This window comes from Pantherophis guttatus, chromosome 1 (genome assembly GCF_059756535.1).
Source record: "Pantherophis guttatus breed Tessera chromosome 1, ASM5975653v1, whole genome shotgun sequence".
NCBI classification, from domain to species: Eukaryota; Metazoa; Chordata; class Lepidosauria; order Squamata; family Colubridae; genus Pantherophis; species Pantherophis guttatus.
The window spans coordinates 309,173,293-309,192,913 of record NC_142063.1 but is presented as its reverse complement, the minus strand read 5'-3'; the positions used below and the strand labels follow the sequence as shown (position 1 = coordinate 309,192,913).

General features: G+C 39.3%; 1 protein-coding gene across 1 annotated transcript in view; it reads right to left on the bottom strand.

The window, feature by feature from the left end:
- Positions 1-2,864: 2,864 nt before the first annotated feature.
- Positions 2,865-19,621, bottom strand: part of MSH2 (mutS homolog 2) — a 75,046-nt gene continuing 58,289 nt past the window's right edge. The window contains exons 12-16 of the mRNA XM_034427445.3: positions 15,524-15,769; positions 12,966-13,170; positions 11,892-12,139; positions 9,445-9,617; positions 2,865-3,885 (exon numbers count right to left, since the gene is read on the bottom strand). Of these exons, the coding sequence (XP_034283336.1) occupies positions 3,715-3,885; positions 9,445-9,617; positions 11,892-12,139; positions 12,966-13,170; positions 15,524-15,769 (1,043 nt within the window). The 3' untranslated portion in view covers positions 2,865-3,714. The remainder of the gene's footprint in view (positions 3,886-9,444; positions 9,618-11,891; positions 12,140-12,965; positions 13,171-15,523; positions 15,770-19,621) is intronic.

The window sequence follows — 19,621 nt, the reverse complement described above, 5'->3', positions numbered from 1 at the left end:
TTTATAATGATCTATCCCTAGCTCAGCTTTTCAGGCCCAATGGTGCAATAATCACCACTGTAACTGTGTCCATCTGCCTTGCTGCTTCCGTTTCCTTCCACCTTTCCTGTCATTAGAGCCTTCTCCAGAGAATTAGTTCTTCACATTAGGTGATTGTAGTAGGATAATTTGCGGCCGGTCATGTATGTCTCAAGTTAGAACTCTGGACTGATTTGTTTGATGATCCATTTGTTTATTTTCTTGACTGTCCATGGGGCTTCATCAGGAAGAGTTAGCAAAAAATCAATAATTTGTACATTCTTAACCAAGCTGGGTCCCAACATGACATTTTTCACATCTCCGACAGTGCCTGACAGGCATCATGCCTTATCAAATGTTATTTTATTTGAATTCTTTTAACTGAAAAAAAAAGAAAGCATGCTATAAAGCCAATTATCAACTCAAACATAATATTTATTTCTAAGACTGCTTATGGACTCTGTATACCTCTTGGAGGGATCTTTAGAAATATAAATAATGGGGATCTTCAGTCTAGTTTTCTGAATCAGAGTATGCCTACCTGATCTGAAGAAAAGACAGATATAAGCTGGAATGTAGAAGACTAGAGGAGATAGCTGGGAGCAAACCAACTAGTCTAATAAATGGATGTTTTGTCCTCTTTCACACAGCAATTTTTAGAGTGCCCATTACAACCCTGCAATATTGAAAATATACTTACTGATCCAAAAGATTAGGGACTCTTGACTTAGGAAGTCATGCAATAGTCTAACTGCAACCTGTCAAAGTCATGACCATAGCAATTTCAGTCTCGATATAAAGCAAAGACTTGAATACAATACAGCAAGAGCATATATGCCCTGCTGGATAAGGCCTATAAGATCTATAAGACCTATCAGGACCCAAATTATTGGGGACAATATGCTGACTCTGTAAACTACCTAAAGAGGGCTGCAAAGCACTGTGAAGCGGTATATAAATCTAAGTGCTATTGCTTTTGCTATCTAATCCAGCAGTTTGTTTTCACAATGGCCAATCAACTGCACTAGGAAGTCCACTAGTTTTCCACCAGATGACCTTCAGAGAACATGACCCCAACAGTAAGTGTATTCAAAAACTGCCAGGTTTGTTTGCTGGCATCTCCAATTCAAAAATATGAAGAAACTAAAAGTAAAGATCCCTGCCAAAATACACAACAGCAGTCACAGAACATACAAGAGAGATCATTATGGCCACCAATATGTATATTAATACCCTATTTCCCCCAAAATAAGATAATCCTCTGATAATAAGCCCAAGGAGGCTTTTGGGCGCATGGCAATAAGGCCAAGCGCTTATTTCAGGGTTCAAAAAAATATATTTTTTTTCGGGGAAACACGGTATGTATACCAATATCCTTATACTTAACGGCTTTTTAGCTAATGGAGTGAACATAAATCATGTGCTAATTGTAAATGCTGAACAAACTCAAATAACCTCATTTGCACAATAATACTAAGCCATAAACAATCTAACCACATTATAGCTTAGTGCAATGCGTGACCCCAGCTACTGTTTTGCCAATTCTATTAATGAACAATGTTGAGGCCAGGAAGTGCTTTAGACAATAATTTCTGCCTTGACAATAAACATGCTTGCATGTTATACACTGCTCTACAATATATCCCAAAACACTATGTGCTGATTTGAAAGGGGACCTCCAAATAAAGACAATATGAACCATATTTTTCAGGCCCATTCATTAATTCTAAAGGCTGTTCTCCCCTTAACTGAAAAGCTACCACACATATTGCCTGTACCACAACACTCAGTCCTGTTAGAACTAAGCAGAAAGAAAATCATTTGTACAAAAAAATTGAGTTAAATGGCACTTTAACTCTCTCAACAGTAGCACAATTTACATCCCAAAACTGTCACTGTTACTGCATTCCTATCACAGCTTCTTTTTCAGCTGCCATGTACTTCAGAAAAAGAAGAGAAAGAAAAATATTTTTTGAAGAAAAGTACTTGAGTTTTAATGAATTCGTTTACTTAGCTTTAGAGGATTTCTTAGAAAATTGAGCAGTGCTATATAGCCCCTGGAGGACCCCGACATTTATCTGGGAGTATTATTATCAATCATAATTTAAACATATTAATAAATGGTTAATACATAAATTAGTATACTAGTAAGAACAGTTTCCATTAGAACAAAGCTATGGTTTCTGTTCATTTAGATTATCTATCTATCTATCTATCTATCTATCTATCTATCTATCTATCTATCTATCTAACTTAGAGTGGCACAATGGCTCAAAGGTTAAGATGCTGGGTTTGTCAGCTGGAAAGCTGACAGGTGATGTTCGAATCTCAGTGCTGTGCAACTGGGTGAACTCCCGTTCTTGTCCCAGCTCTGCCAACCTAGTAGTTGGAAAGCATGCAAATGTGAGTAGATAAAGAGGTACCACTTTGGTGGGAAAAGTTACTGTTTTCTGTATTTTCATGCTGATGGTCACATGATGACGGAAGCGTCTCTCAGACATCGCAGGCTCCCTAGGCCGAGAATTGGAGATGAGCATCACCTTTTTAAGTCAGTCATGACTGGACAGGGGAAAACTTTAAACTTTTCAAAATTAAACTTATATGCCATCCATCTCCTCTAGAAAGTAAAGTATTTTCTTAATTCTCTGTCTCATTAGTGGCATAATAATTACTTATAAAATATTAGAAGCAAATATTCTTATTTTTATGATTTGTTCAAAAAAGAAAGAGAGTAATATGTGTAATATGTGTAATACAGTAACACAGACATGTAAGAAATTCCACAAAGATCCACTGAAGAAATATGGGTATAATATGCCACTAAGCGATAGTGGAAGACAAAATAATTGGAAGACAAACTATTTTTATTTTCTTCAAGTCGTTTGAAATGTTTTGAATAAAACATGAATAAAATATATAGTAAAACTTTACACTGCATTAAGGATAACAATTTTAAGTTTGGAATCCCATGGAAGTCATATAACGACTACCTTTACCAGCACGCAAACTAAACACAACCCTTAGTAAATGCTTTTTTTGTTCTAGACTTCAGGGTTAAATATATTGGCATAAGCTATGGGCCTCTCACAAATAATAGCAAAATGCCATGCCTCTTTTTGTTTCTGTGATATTAACATACCTCTTAATGACAGAGAAGTGTGTTTTATTCCAAGGCTGTCAAATGCCTGAAAGTATTTCAGAGGATACCACAAATGTATATTTTTCAAAAGTAAGATTGAAACAAGATTTCTTCAGTGATTGCAGGAAAATACAACCCAACAAGATACAGCATATATATACATAAACAGCACCAAAAGCATAGCTTCATGGTTATAATATTTAGTAATGTAAAGAAGTCTGTAGCATCCAGATCCAAAGTGGTTAAAGGAACCTTGGATCTGGCACGGAAAAAATACAACTGACAGAACACCAAATAAGAAGATGCATATGTCAGTTCTGAAGCTTTTCTGCCCACTTCAGGGCAGTCCGACTAGGTATTTGTATCATTGTTATAGATTTCCCAACTCTACTGTTCTGACTCACTTTATGTATGTGGATGAGAAAGTGGAACACAATGATTCCTGAGGCTTCTTCTTTACTATTGCATTGGAGTGAGAGGGGACAAAGTAGTTGTGGTGTCAATTCAGAGATTATGACCAAAAAAGAATCACAAGTTCAAGTGGTTTTAGTTGTGTATCATGAGGTACCGTTGATGCGGGAAATGATTCCATTTACAAAAGGATTATTTTTCTTCAAAACGTAGTCCTTTAACTCCTTTAGTTTGGTCCGGATTTCTTCTTCAGACATTTCTGTCAATGGCATTGCTTTCACTTGAGAAAGGAAATCTTGAATTATTTGTTCACCCTCCTGAAAAAGGGGGGAAAAAGTACTTGTCAAATACTTAATATCAACTTTAAAAACAAAAGTCCTTTATTTCATCATTGACCGGACTAGAATAACAAAGCAGAATAATGAGATAAAACTATTAAGCCTAAAGTAGGCAAATAAACATAAATAAAAATATATAAGCACAATTGAACTGTTTTTACCCAGGTCCTGACAAATTTTGTCAACTATGTGGCAATTAACTAACATCTATATACTAGTAAACCCATTGTGCATGTATCCTTTAACTGGATGAAACGGTATATCATAGGGCAAAACATTTTTGACCAAGGTACCTAAAATGAGCTAATTTAAAGAATGTACCCAAAATCCAGGACCCAAGACTCCAATAGGATTGAAATTTGACAAATTTTGTTAAACATTTTATGACATAATACAAAATGTCATAAAATATTTTTGGGGTCAACTGCTGATGTTTGACTGTGCTATATGGTTCAACATGGGCTATTTTCAAGGCAGATACATTTCTGAATATCTCCCTGAATTTAAAAAACATTTTTTTCCAGTCAAGGCAGTACATTAGAAGCACTGCCATTGTTGGAGACATTAAGGAAACTGGCAATGAAATATGTCTGAAATGATGACCTAATGGTCACTGATTGTCTAGTAACTTATAATATTGTTATATGATTCGTCTGTCTTGGTAATTATTGACCAGCTCAAAATATTTTACATCAAAATGCATCTTGGTATAAATGTTACTGTTTTTTTCCATTACTCTTCCTATGGTTGCACTGTAATTATTTCTTTAAAGTTTAAAGGAAGTATCTACCATACTTTTTGGAGTATAAGATGCACTTTTTCCCCCCCTAAAAGAGGGTGGAAATGTTGGTGCGTCTTATACACCAAAAACAGCCATTTTTTGCTTCCCGAAGCCCCGCACGTCACATTTTTTCAAAAATCGGGCCCGTTTTTGCATAACTGGGGCACACAGAGGCTTTGGGAAGCTGCAGTGTGTTCCTGTGGGCTGGGGAGGGCAAAAACACAGTTTTTGAGAAAAACAGGCCCATTTTTGGCCTCCCAAACCCCCACATGTTGCGTTTTTGCCCTCCCCAGCCCCCAGGAGCACTCTGCACGCCTCCCAAACTCTCTGCACATCCTGTTTTTTGCAAAAACAGGGCGCAGAGAGGGTTTGGAAGGCCTGCAGAGTGCTCCTGGGGGCCGGGGAGAGCAAAAACTTTTTTCCCTACTTACCTGTTCAAAATCTTGGTGCGTCTTATACACCGGTGCATCTTATTAGTCCAAAAAATACGCTACTTTGTGAATCCACTCTACCACCTTGCTGCCCTGTGCTTCACACTGCACCCCTTCCACCTCTATTGCCCTGCCCATGCACCTGCCACTCTGCTGTCCCTACTGCCCTGCACTTCACCCTTCATTCCCCACTACCCCTCTGTCCTACACCTCTGCGTTCTGCAGCCACTGCTACCCTTGCTGCTCCCAGATGAACTTCAGTGTCTTCTTCTTCCTGATGCTGACAAGGTATGTCCAGCCTGGCCCTTCATGAGGCAGTTTAGCTTTGCACAGACTTCCTGAGTGCAGAGTGGCAGATGTCAAGGCAGAGTGTAGAGCAGTGGAGGTGCAGGACAGGGCACAGAGAGGCATGGGCACCGGAACAGAGGACAGCCAAAAGCAGAGTGATGGAGGGAGATATGTGGATGTAGGGAACTGAAGTGCACCCTGTTGTCAAGAATTTGGGAGCGCTGCCAGTTACCCCCATTTTTATCAAAGACTTCAGGAGCACCGCAACAGACATAACTTCAAAGACCAGGCATAAATACCATTTGAACAGTCTGTTCTGAACCAAGTCATACACGGCAATAGGTGTGAGTAGATTATGTTTATTGCACCACTCTACTTGTTATAGCAATATCCCCAAAAATTCCCTCAAGTCACAAACTCCCCTCACAAACAGTTCAATGAGTAAATCCAAGCAAACACATGAACCTGATGCAGCAAGTTCCCAAGCAAACGCACCCCACGAGGAAACTCCCTGAGGCAAGTCCAGAATAAATGATCCAAGTCCAAATCCAGATCCAAATCCAGGTTCAGGAATAGCCAACCAGACAAAGATCACAACACAAAATCAGTATACAAGGAGCAGAGCTGAAGACACACATGAAACCAAATGGCTATCTTCACCAACCGCTCCCTGCCAGATGCCTTACTATGTAATGCACAACCCAGTCTTCCTCATTAGGAACGGCGAGGCTGTTTCTTCATGAGCAGCCTCACCGACCTCCACTGAGCTTCCTGTCTCTCCTCTTTTTGCATCTGCGGATCAGGCAAGGGAGGCAGCTGTTCCTCATCAGAGGCAGATTGTTGTCGATTGTCAGTGTTAACTGATGGCAGCTCTGCCTCTCCTCCCTTTTCTTGAGCAGGTGGCCGTCCATCCATCAATTGTGCCCCCCAATGCCTGATGGACCCAGGACTCTTCCACCCCTAGGCTCTCTGAGCGCTCCTGGGGACCCTGGATCCTTGTTTCTGATGGCCCTGGTTCCGATTCATCCTCCTCTTCCAAGTCAGAAGCCAAAGGGTCCATCAGACAACCACTGAACAAATGGTCATTAAATGAACCTGTAGTTCAATATTTATTGACCCTAGTTAGGGTTTAATATTTTCCATCAGGACAACTATAAAGAAAAATAGAGAGAGACTATAAAGTGTCTTTTATGTTCATCTATAACTCTTCAATCTTTTTCCTATGGCTATTTAAACAAGAATGACTACTGCAATAAAAGAAAAAAGGAAAACATTTATTTAGAACAGTGGTCCCCAGCCTTTTGGGCATCAGGGACCAGTTCCGTGGAGAGAGGTTTTTCTATGGACCGGAGAGGGTATGGTTTTTGCATGCTGCCTGCATCCTGCGGATGGGGCTTCACTTGTTTGCGAGGCCCAGTTTCTGGCATGCTGTGGACTGGTGCCGATCCACGGACCAGGAGTTGGGGACCCTGATTTAGAAGATACACATTTACTTAAAGAACCTGGTACACAATTAAGATTGCATCCCCTTTCCCTTATACTTCAACAAAGGCATATGAGCACAAATACTGTGGAAATAGCAACAGCCGTTTACTGAACTGGCTCATTGATTAAGTTTTACTCCACCCACCTGCCAGGTGGAGAAGGTCCTAAAACCGGCCCCTGTTCACTCTATTTCTGCCACCCACAAGCTCTCCAAGAATGTTCACTTGTAACAGCCCTAATTACCACCTCTGGAAAAAAATAAATTTGACTAGAAATGGTATTAAAAAACACATCCATTTTATTTAATAAGCCCTTGGAACAATAGGCTAATTCCAAATTGAGCTGACAAAAGAAGTGAGGAGAAAAGATGCACTCTCATACTTGCTCAGATAGCAAATGTTATTCATATCTGTAATAGCTGAAAAAGGCATATGATTAACGCCATAGTGACTAACTGATACATACCTCCATTGCAAAGTGCTCTCTTTCCTAAAACGGAGATATCTCGATTCCTATGAATGGCCTATATGTTTTTATTATCAGTTGCAAAGAGATTCTTTGACAATGGTCAAATGAATCCATCAGCTCAACTTTAATCTTTATAACCTTATATAAAAAATTGGTTGACTAATCTCCAATGTTCTTTGTTCTTAACAGCAGGAGACCAATGACTCAGTATAACGTGTTAGCTTTAATGAAACAATAGCTGGATCATCTCTAATTGTTGACATGTTCTGACATGAGCTTTTCCACCATAACTGTGAACATTTCTGGTGTCACATCTAAAAAAGGCTATGAGAGAAGTGCAAAAAGTGCAAAAGAGAGCAACCAAAATAATCAGGGGGCTCAATCATTTCTCTATCACAAGTTGAGGTGATGGCCATTAGCTTTAAAGGAGAACCTTAAAGCTTTGTGTAGAACAAGTCTATCAAAAGCTATTAGTTTTAAGATTCAATGTTGTCTCCAATTACTACTGCAGGGGTACAACAGGAGGAAATGCCTTTTCCTGCTTACAAACAGCTCAGAAGTATCTGACTGGACGTGGTAAGAGAGAAAATGCTGGATTAAAATGAACCTTAGATTGATTTTACAAAGCCATTCATGCCAAAACAAACAAACAAATTAATAATTTCTTCAATAAGGGATGAGCACCAGAAATAGCATACGTTGAAAAGGCTGCTTGAAATGACTTGCTGCTGATTCCCTAAGATTTGTCTCATAAAAATATCTTACAACCTGAAGCCAGATCTCCGTTTAGCAATGTTCTCTGTTTCAAAATGTTCCTCTCATATTCGTCATCTTTCTAGGTCCAACTATTTTTAATTCACAATGATAATCTATGTTTATTTTCAGGATTGCATTTTTTTTAAAAAAAAAAATGATAAAAGACAAGATTATTGATTGACTATATGAGCTACCATGTTTCCCCAAATATGAGACCCTGTCTTATATTTTTTTGAACCCTGAAATAAGTGCTTGACCTTATTGCCATGCGCTCACAAGCCTGATTGGGCTTATTATCAGGGGATGTCTTATTTTGGGGGAAACAGAGTACATTTTTTTAATTCAAGAGATTTGTATGGCTGCTCATCTTAAAAGCATGAATAGAATAGAATAGAATTCTTTATTGGCCAAGTGTGATTGGACAACAAGTTATTGGCCAAGTGTGATTGTGACCCTACTTGAATCAGGAGGCTCTCCTCACAGTCACTCATGCCCTTGTCACCTCACGGTTGGATTATTGCAATGCGCTTTACATGGGCCTACCCTTGAAAAGTGTTCGGAAACTACAGTTGGTCCAGAATGCAGCCACGCGAGCTATTGTGGGTACACCTAGATACACCCACATTACACCAATTCTCCGCGAGCTGCACTGGCTCCCTATCAGTCTCTGGGCACAATTCAAGGTGTTGGTTATTACCTTTAAAGTCCTATATGGCTCAGGGCCAGGCTATCTTCGAGACCACCTTCTACCGCATAGGTCCCAGCGACCGGTAAGATCCCACAGAGTCGGTCTCCTCTGGGTCCCATCAGCTAAACAATGTCAGTTGATGGGCCCGCGGGGAAGGGCCTTCTCTGTGGCTGCCCCGGCTCTCTGGAACCAATTGCCCCCTGAGGTCCGGACTGCCCCCACCCTACTGGCCTTCCGGAAAGCGGTAAAGACCTGGCTCTTCCGGCAGGCCTGGGGCCGTTGATCTCGCTACGGTGATCTTGCGAGACCCGGCCACGAATTGGAGCGTATGGGTTTTAATGTTTTCTTTTAAACTTTTGTATGGGATATTGTTCGCATTGTTTTATTCTCTGTTGTTAGCCGCCCAAAGTCCCTCGGGAGTTGGGGGGCATAAAAATGCGACTAATAAATAAATAAAGATATTTGTCTTGGTGCATATGCTCTCAGACAACATCTGTTGTCAAGTCTCAATGGTTGTGTTGACACATCACAAAAAGCCAAAATGACATGAAATGATATATGAACTTGGCAAATATTTTCCAAAGAATTATGCAAAGCAGAATATCGTTATTTTAATAAATAAACAGTAAAATCCAACAAACCTGCTTCTCCCTGTAGCATCTTTTGGCAGCTGGTTCTTCATCCGCCTCCTGAGATTTTCCAATGTTCTGGAAGTCCTCCAGTTCCAGGGCTTTGGCCTTGGCACACTCAATCACATGTTTGGGAAAGGCAGCTAATTCTGCTACATGGATACCAAAACTCTGGTCACAGGCCCCTGAAGAAGGATCATGAGGAAGTCATTTTAATTTGAATGTTAACTTAATAACTTTAGACCACACAAGAGCAGAATATGCACCCAAAACAAAATATTTGCAAGTATTGGTCAATAGCAACAATACAGATAATCCTCTACTTACAACCATTTGTTTTCAAAGTTACAATGTTCTTCTCACCTAGAACTATTGCAGCATCCCCTGGTCACGTGATCATAATTTAAATGCTTGGCAACTGGTTCATATTTATGATGGTTGCAGTGTCCCAGAGTCATGGGATCACCTTTTCCGACCTTCTGACAAGAAAAGTCAATGGGGAAACCAGATTCACTTAACAACTATGTTACTAACTTAATAAATGCAGTGATTCACTTAACAATATGGCAAGAAAGGCCATAAAATGGGGGAAAACTCACTTAACTATCTCACTTAACAACATAAATTTTGGGCTCAATTGTGGTCGTACGTCGAGGACTACCTGCAATCAACCCTTTGAAGTTGGATAAGACTACATTCCCCAGATTTCTTATAGTTAAAAAATGCATTCCCAATTGATAACAAATGCATTTGAAATTTTTCTATTTTTGTACAATGTATAAAGTGCAATGTAATTTCCATGCCAATCTTTAACCATTTTAATACATTTTCCATGTATTATTCTACACTGAAATATCATCTAATAATTTCAAAATGTAGTGACAAGAATTATAAATAAATAATAAATGCATATACAATTCTACATACATAGCCAAGATAAATTATATTTTGAGCAGAGGGTTGGACTAGAAGACCTCCAAGGTCCCTTCCAACTCTGTTATTCTGTTATAATCCTGCATAAATACTAACTTTCAAATTATTATTGTCTTGATTGGCTATTCCAATGTAAATATTCAAGCTGATATGCATTGTATCAGTTGTTATGAATTTAAGTCCTTCCTTACAAAAAATTGAATATTAAAATGGGACAAATTGAAGATTGACAATTTTAATTTTCTATGACATTTTTAACTCTCCTAATATATGTTCTTAATTTTAAGTACATATTTTAAAAGTTGTAATCAATGAAACCATTTCTGTATCACTATCCTCTAATAAAGGGGTGTCAAACTGACAGCCTGTGGGCTGGATGCATCACACACAGGCCACGCCCACCCCAGCTCCACAAAGGCAAAAAAGTCACAATATGTCACGGTATGTCACGTGACGCAATCAAGTTTGACCCCGTGCTCTAATACCTCATTCTCCATTTCTAACAACTGTTTACTTAGATCCATGATGGCAAACCTATGGCACGCATGACACAGGTGGCACACGGAGCCATATTGGTGGGTACGAGAGTGTTGCCCTAGCTCAGCTCCAGCACATATGTGCACACCGGCCAACTGATTTTCAAGCCTCCCGGTCCCACCGGAAGTAGGGAAACTGGCTGTTTCTGGCCTCCAGAGGGCCTATTGGGGGATGAGGAAGGCTGTTTTTGCCCTCCCCAGGCACCTAGAAATCCTCTGGAGCCCGGGGAGGTCGAAAAACGGGCCTACAGGGCCCACCGGGCCATCACGTGCCAAAAGCAGGGAAAGTGTGGGGAGGTCATGTGCACATGCACGGGAGGGCGGGGCGCATTGAATTATGGATGCGGGCACACACACTCGCGACCCCCCCACTCCCCCTGCTTTTGGCACGCGACGGCAAAAGGGTTAGCCATCACTGGCTTAGATCATCTCATCAACTACCGTGTTTCCCCAAAAATAAGACCCTGTCTTATATTTTTCTGAACCCCGAAATAAGCGTTTGGCCTTATTTTTGAGGAGGTCTTATTATTTTTGGGGCGCATGGAGCAAGACGGGACTCCTCTTGCCATCTTACCTGATTTCCAGCTCTGTCTCCCTAACCCTAACCAGAGGAAACGGTGGGGACTGGCTGCGCATGCAGTTAAATATTTTTGGGGAGGGCTTATTTTCAGGGAGGGTTTATTTTCAGGGGAGGCCTTATTATCCAAGGAGGTCTTATTTTCAGGGAAACACAGCATTCTTTATTTGAATCTGCTGAAATCAGTCCCACTAAACAACTCAGCTGGCATTTCTGATAGAGATATTGTTAAAATAAATAAGAGCTATATTTTCATAAAATCAAAGAAAGTAGAAATATAGGAAAGTATATTTTACAATCTATAATAGAGAGAAATATCTGAGACAATTTTTCAACTTTGCAAAGAAACAGTCACTCATTCTACAATAAAATAAAGCAGATTTTCTCTGTCCCAGTTGAGTAATGCATTTCACCTTTTTTCACACGGTACAACATTGTCAGTGTTTCCTTTGTGGTTAATGCTGTAACATGCAAGTTATTTACAGTGGGTATTTGATCAGCCAGTGCTGTCAATTCATGAAAATGAGTAGCAAACATAGCAAAAGCTTTCATTTTGCTGGCAATATATTCAGAAATTGCCCAAGCCAATCCAAATCCATCATATGTTGATGTTCCTCTCCCTAACTCATCAATGATTATCAAAGAATGCTCAGTTGCAGTCCTAAAAGGAAAAAAAAAGATATTAGACTCTACTTTTAAAGTAGAACAATTCAAAACAGTTTTTCGTAACACATTTGTGTGCTTTATATCCACTAATATTTGCACTTTTGTTTGTACTTTTTATTTGCACTTGCTTACAAATTTCTCTCTGTGTGTGCACAAGAAATTTACAGTGCAGTTCACATGCCAGTTTGGAAATACACATTTTAAGATTGTACTAAAATGTGACCTGAAGAATTTATCCTCATCTCTATATTTCTCTATACACTGGATCTAAACTTACAGATGGGTTTGTACAAGCAGACCTTAGAAGGACATATTCAGGACAAGGGAAATCTGTAAAGAAGTCTAGTTTGCAGAATGCTGCAGCCCTTGTTCAATTCCTACAATTTCCATCCATCACCCCAAATATCAGTATTCTGTGCTTACTGGGCTGTTTGAACTAGAGGTTTTCAAGATTTTGTGATTCCTCTTGAGATTCTGCCCCCAAAAATTTCCTTTTGTACAAGGGCAGTTCTTGTGCAAGCGATCAGTTATGCAAGCAATTAATTTGAGATAGAAAAGAATAACTCCCTGAGGGTACGTATAGAAAAAAGCTATTGATTTCTTTAGGAGCAAGAGCAGAAGGAAACAGCAACTTTTCATTGAAGCAACGTAGCTAGGAGAAAAAACGGGGGAATGAAAGATAGCTGTAGCAATAGGTAAGTGAAGGCAGAATAGATCTTACAGTCATCTGTATGTTCTTTAGAAGGGGCAGATCAGTAAGCCTGGAGAAACAGTCTTTACCATTCACACTTCTGCTGAACAAATGTTGTCACTGCTCTTACCTAAGGATGGAGGAAGTCTCCAGCATTTCTGCCATGAAGGTAGATACCCCTTTCAGTTGACTATCTCCAGCTCCAACTCGAGCCAGGATGCAATCAACGACAGTCACTTCTGCAGAGTCACACGGCACAAAACATCCAATTTGGGCCATAAGAACAATCACCCCAGTCTGCCGTATATAAGTTGATTTTCCTCCCATGTTTGGCCCTGCAGAGCAAGTATTCCTCAAATGTTAAATAAAACAAACTTCATATTTACCATGTTTTTACAGTCTTTAACTAGAATTTTCACTGCAGTAATGATTTCCTGTTAAGTTTAGGCAATAGAAAGCCTATGTCTCCACCCACAATCTAGAGCTCCCAGAACCCCAACTGTATGGGCAGCAATAAAGGATGCTGGGAGCCACAGCTCAGGAACGTCTGAAGGACCAAGTGTGTTTCGCTCTTGCCCAAGGGTCTAACAGACAACTGGATTTTAAAACAGGCAAGGCAACACATCTGAATAAGCAAAGCTTGAATACCAGGATTCTCCTGGTGACTCACATTCATGACCCAAATGCAGACAGTAGCAAAAGGACTTATTTTCCCAGCAATGAAAGCAACAGAGCCTTTGGGATCACCCTTCCTCTTATTATAAGCCTCTGCTGCTCACGCCCATTTGCCTCCTCATGGTTCATGACTAACTGATGAATGGAGGGAGATAGCTCTGCCAAGGTTAACCAGAGGTGAAAGGTCTCTCGTCCATGGCCTAGCTTGGGAGAACCGTGACAAATGGGATTCGGCATTTTTAGTTCTATGGGTTTTTTTCTTTAAAAAAGGGAGGGATTTTTCTTTTTAAGTACAGAATGTACAGCAAACTCCATGAAACTAATGAGTACTAAAAAAAATTAGCCTTAGGCTAATGTAATCCTCTTTTCCACCCAGAAAAAAATAAGCTTAAATTTAAGAAATATCAAAATTAGAAATGGTCAGTTTCTTTTAAAAATAAAACTAAAGACAAAAGAAATTACTGTAGATTATACTGGAAAACTAAAATAGCGTCTCAGAAGGCAGCAGTGCCAAATCATTTCTACATTGTTGCCAAGAAATCATCATATATTTACCAAGTCTGTAAATACTAGGAAAGTGTAGGTATGTCCAGTTAGGGGGGAAAAGAAAAGCTCTTCCCAGCAACCATAAAATCACAGCAAAACTGTTTCACCAAAGGTGTTGTGGGAAAAGAGAGGCTGGGAAATGTCTAGAACTGAGAGTAAGATAACCATGGATGCATCCTTCAGACTCCTACATGTTTATTTATAAGGGAGGGAATGAAAATCTTTGGTGTAGATGAAAGCACCATAAAATTACTTGGGCATTTTGTTGAGATAACATTCTACAGGAGAGTGGAAAAGTCTGGTTTTATTACAGGGAAAAAAAAGGAGAGTGGATGTTTCAAATACACAGAGATACATCAGAATTGAACAGAACATTCAAAGGCCAAACTGATCATCTGTGCCCTCACTTGCAGAGACCTCACTTAAAAACTCTAAAGTATTTTACAGATTAAAGTGCTGCAGATCAATTGTTTTCAAGGTATGAGTCATTCAATCTGAAGAACTGCTATCGAAAACAATAAGTTTAAAAAAAACCCCACTGATTTACAACTGAGCTGGGGGTGGAGGGGGGAAAGGTTACTTTTATCTGGGACTTCCCGGAAGAGGAAATGAGGAGGAGGAGGAAGAGCCTTGGTGGCGCAGCAGACTAAAGTGCCATTAAGTAGCACCAGCTGCCTGCAATTACTGCAAATTCAAATCTCACCAGGCTCAAGGTTGACTCAGCCTTCCATCCTTTCGAGGTAGGTAAAATGAGGACTCGGATTGTGGGGGCAATAAGCTGACTTTGTATAAAAAAAGAACACCGCTGGGAGGGGGGGGGGCAAAGCCCTACTAAGCAGATATATACACAAGTATGAAGGCTATTGCTTAATGCATTGTAAGCCGCCCTGAGTCTCCGGAGAAGGAGCGGCATGCATATAACAACTTAGTTTACGTAGGTAAAACCTGGCTAGAAAGAATATGCACATAAAAGCCTACGAAAAAGAAAAAGACATATATATATATATATATATATAAAATTAAAATAAAATAAAATAATAAAAAATAAATAAATAAATAAAAAAAAACAAGAACAGGGAGCAAACTGAGGGTGTGGGTTTGCTCCAGACTTTTTCCACAGAAAGCCCAATCCCCACCCAGGCAGCCACAGCTGTTCCAAGTTTATTGCTTTATTTGCATATCATGAAAATCATCCCCACTAATTTGGAAAGCAGCAGTGCATCAATTCCCTCTTTAAAAGTGAAATTTGGGTGAATGAGGCTTACTTGAAAATGCCTCCCTCTAGAGTCTAAAATTGACTGCACACCTAAACACAAAATACTCTTTTGGAACAACTGTTATGCCATCTTTTTCTGTCTGTTTAAAGGCAAAGCTTCAAGCCTTTTAAAGCATCCACATAAAAAAATTGCAGTTCAAACTGGGTCAGAGGGGGAAGACCATAAACATGATATAAAAATGAAGTCTCACCAGTAATGATGTGGAACATCTGTTTGTCCTTTTCAAAAGTAACATCATTTGGGATGAAGGCAACATCATCTTGAACTTCAATGCAAGGGTGCCTGGAAGCTTTCAAGATAATTCTCCCTTGCCCTTTTTCTAGAATAACTGGGCGCACATATGGTATTGGTGCTGCATTTGATGCATGAGCAAAACTGACAACGGCATCTAGCTGGGCAATGACATCATTGAGAATTTGAATGGGTTCTTTATACCCTATTGAAAAGAAAGAATGTTCAGATATTTTTTTCACTATACAGAAAACCAAAGGGAATTCCTAATGTTATTTTAGTACCATTCTCTTTAACCAACTGTGGTCAGTTTGACATAGAATTTCACCCAATATATTCTTTTCATTTAGAGTTGGATTTTTATTTCATTGTAATTTTATAACTGGGGGACATAGACTGATCTTTAGCAAATCAAATTAGTCCTACTTAGTAACTTGGATGGGAAATCAACAAAAAAGATCAAGGCCGTGGGCTAAACTAAAAAGAAAAAAAAAAACCCAGAATATAACAGGAAGCAGCTTCCACATCATTGTTCCATTTATGAAATCATCAGGAATCTAATTGATTTTTTATAGCTAAAGAGAAAAAAGTCCCAGTTTGAACGTCTCAGCTTTGTATGTCTCAGTTTTAAAATCCCTTCAGATATTAGATTCAAATTCAGTCAAAGTTAAGTTCCAGCAACCAATGGGGCTTAGGCTGCTGAATCCAGCTGACTCAATTAGTCCTTCTTCTCTAACTTAGTGTTTTATATACTAATGCCGTCAACAGGTATCAAAAGCCCATTAATGCAAGAGATTCTCAGAACAGGATATAAAAAATGCCAACAGACAACCCTGGCACTCACGACTGAGAATGAAAAATGGAAGACAGAAAGTCCACTACACAAAAGGAATCATGGGAAAAGAGTTTGAATCAAGATGAGATACAACTTCTACATTAGACTCATATCCCTCAGTAAAGTGAGTTCTTGAGTTACAATATTTAGTTTCTATTTATGTTGTTTCAAGGGTCTGAGAAACTTTAGCCAAATTCATGCTGCCTTAAATGAGCCTGAAAAACAGCATGTCAGAAGCAGTAAGTTTTGTTGTTATATCTGGTAGTGGATTGCCTAAGGGTATGTTTGAATGTAACTATGAGTTTGTTGAGGAATAGCAAATTAAAGGATTAACAAGCCAGCAGACAGGGAAAGTATGGCAGTGGTGGCACTATACTTTCATTTCCTGAAATATAAGATGTATGAGACAAGTTCTGGGCCAGGTCTGCGAATACTTGCAAAAGCTCCAGCCTCTTCATACTATAATTAAAACAAAGCTGGTTCTTCCTACTATGTGAAGGAATAATGAAGCTGTTTTCCGTGCCATGTGTATTTTTGAGGACTTAGATCTCCTTCTAAGTAAGGTCTTCATTCGGTCATCACTTCTTATATATATAAAACTCAGACTGTTTTACATAGGGTTGTCTTTGGAGAATACTCATAAGTAGCAGCTAGTACAGAATATTTCAGTTCTTTTTCTCAAAGAGGAAGTTGCAGACAACATACTCTCAAGACAACTTCAAGGGCATCATGCTTCTTCCAGTGACATGTCAAGCCTGAGTATCTTGAAGGAGTCTCTTCTACCTTCCCTCTCAGATAAGAACATGCAGCTTGGGCTCTGTGTGAAGACATCGATACAATGGAATGGTCTTCCCAATAAGATTCATCTGACAGTTCTTGTTAAGCAAGAAGTGAAGACCTGGTACATTATGGTCATAAATCAAGACAGTTGTAAAGTTGTTTTTAACTTTGTTGCAGCAGTCATTAAGCAAAAGCCATGGTTCTAAAGTGACCGCCAGGGTCATTAAGTGAAGCTATTGTTTGTTATATCCTATTTTTGCCGAAAATCAGAAGTAAAGACCAGTTTTTGGGAGAAAAAGTTATACATCATAGTCACGTCATTAAGGATGCTACAAACAGCCATAAATGTAAGCCGGTGGCTGAGCACCCAAAATTCAGTTATATGACTGGATTTTGGGGGTGGGGGGAAGAGTTATTGGAACTTTAGTACTGGGTCGTAAATACCTTTTGAGTTGTCTGTCATAACTTCAAATGGTTGCTAAGCAATTGGTTGTTGAGGACTACCTGTATGTATCTATCTGCCAAGAATCGACTGACCTGATGACACACAATCAATTTTTGTTTCGGTTTACTTTCTTTGCTTTCAAAAATGTTGAGAACTATTTTTTTTAGTGTTTGTAAGCACACTTTGGATATTACTGTTTAAGCAGAAAATGCAACTTGATAGTTATGTAAAAAGCATGCCAAATACATATAAACATAGTTCTTCTGACATGCTAATGAACCATGTTATTATTTTTTATTATTCATTTTTTGTGTTTTGTACAGTTTTCTTTTTCTGGATAAGAAAAAAATATTCAATAAACAGATTTCTATATGAGCGAAAGCAGATCCTTGCTATACTTAGACTCAATCATATTCAGACAAAAACAGAGCAGAGGGGATCAATGAGCCTTTGGTTTTTCCCCTCCCCCAGTCCATATCGAAGTCTGAGATCCACTGGCTTTAACCACTAAAGACTAGGAATGAAGGCAGTAAAGATACTACTGTAATCATCTAATACATGGGCCTTTTTGTCAGCTAACCATAATAGAGAAACGATTAAAAGAAATTCAGTTATAAGGATAAAATATTACTATTTAATTACACAAAACAATACAAAGTAATAACTTTTGCTCTAATTTTTGCAATCAGATACTGATGAATCCCATACTGATTAGGAAAACGTATCTACAAATCACATAGAGTTACAAACATGGTTACATACACCAGTGACTATTGCTTTGATCAAGTCAAGGTAAAATGCTTTCTATCATTTAGCCACATTTGGTATGATATGCTAAATAATAAGTATGTTCTATCAAATTCAAAATGCAGCAATGTAGGCAAGAAAGGACCAAAAATCCCATCTATAATTTTTATAATTAGGTGCTTTGATTTTAAAGGAACAATCATTTCTTTATTTCCTTTCAATGGGACCTGCTCTGAACATCTGTATTCAGCAAATAAGCAACTTGTTAATGCAGATGGTCCTGGACTTGCAATCAAAACAGCACAGCGATGCACTCATAAAGTGTAATTGCATCCGAAAGCCATTGCAATCCCTGCAGTCCCAGTTATCATCATTAACTGAATCCCACGGTCATTAGGAGAGGCAACTTCCTGCCGACTTCCCACAACCGAAATCAGCATTGAAGTTGCAACGTCCTAAGCTGTCTGGCAAGCAAGTAGCTGCTGCCAAGTGGGGGAGGAAGTGACGGTGCAGGAGAGATGGGGGGGAAGGATTGGAGAGGATTTATGGTAGTGCAGGAGAGGTGCCATGTGGGTTAGAGAAAAGTGTGGGAAAGGTGCCATATGGGTTGAGGACGATATGCTAAGAGTGCACAAGTGGCCAGCAAGAGCACAGAAGAGCCAGGGAGGGTATGCAGGTGGAGACATACCCACAACTTGTGACCTTCCTTCCGCTTCTCCACTGACTTTTTGGGGAAGCCAGCAGAGAAGGTTGCAAGTAGTAATCAAGTGATTACAGGATGCTTGGCAAGAGGTCCTAAGTGTGAATGGGCTGCCAAGCACATAGATCGCAATCACATTACCATGGAGGTGCTGGGACAACTGTAACTCTGAGGACCAGTTGCAACCACCATTCATTCAGCACCATCATAATTTTCAACAGTCACTGAATGAATATTCATAAATCAAGGACTATGTGTACATTAATAAATTAGAGACAGTTATTTGAAGGCTTCCAGCATTTAGTGGACAAATTGATAAATGGGCCTCATGGCATCTAATTATGTTTTATTTCATTCTATAGTGAATGCAAGATTCAGCAAGCAAAGAGGCTAAAGACTGTGTAAATGAACCTTAAATCTTCTTTAAAGAAAGAAAAATCCCTAGAAGCTTATACTATCCAGTACATTTAGAGACACGGAAAAATCCAGCATAAAAATAGCTTGCTTTATTCAAAGCATTTGGATTGAAGGTAGATTGTGGATTGAATCT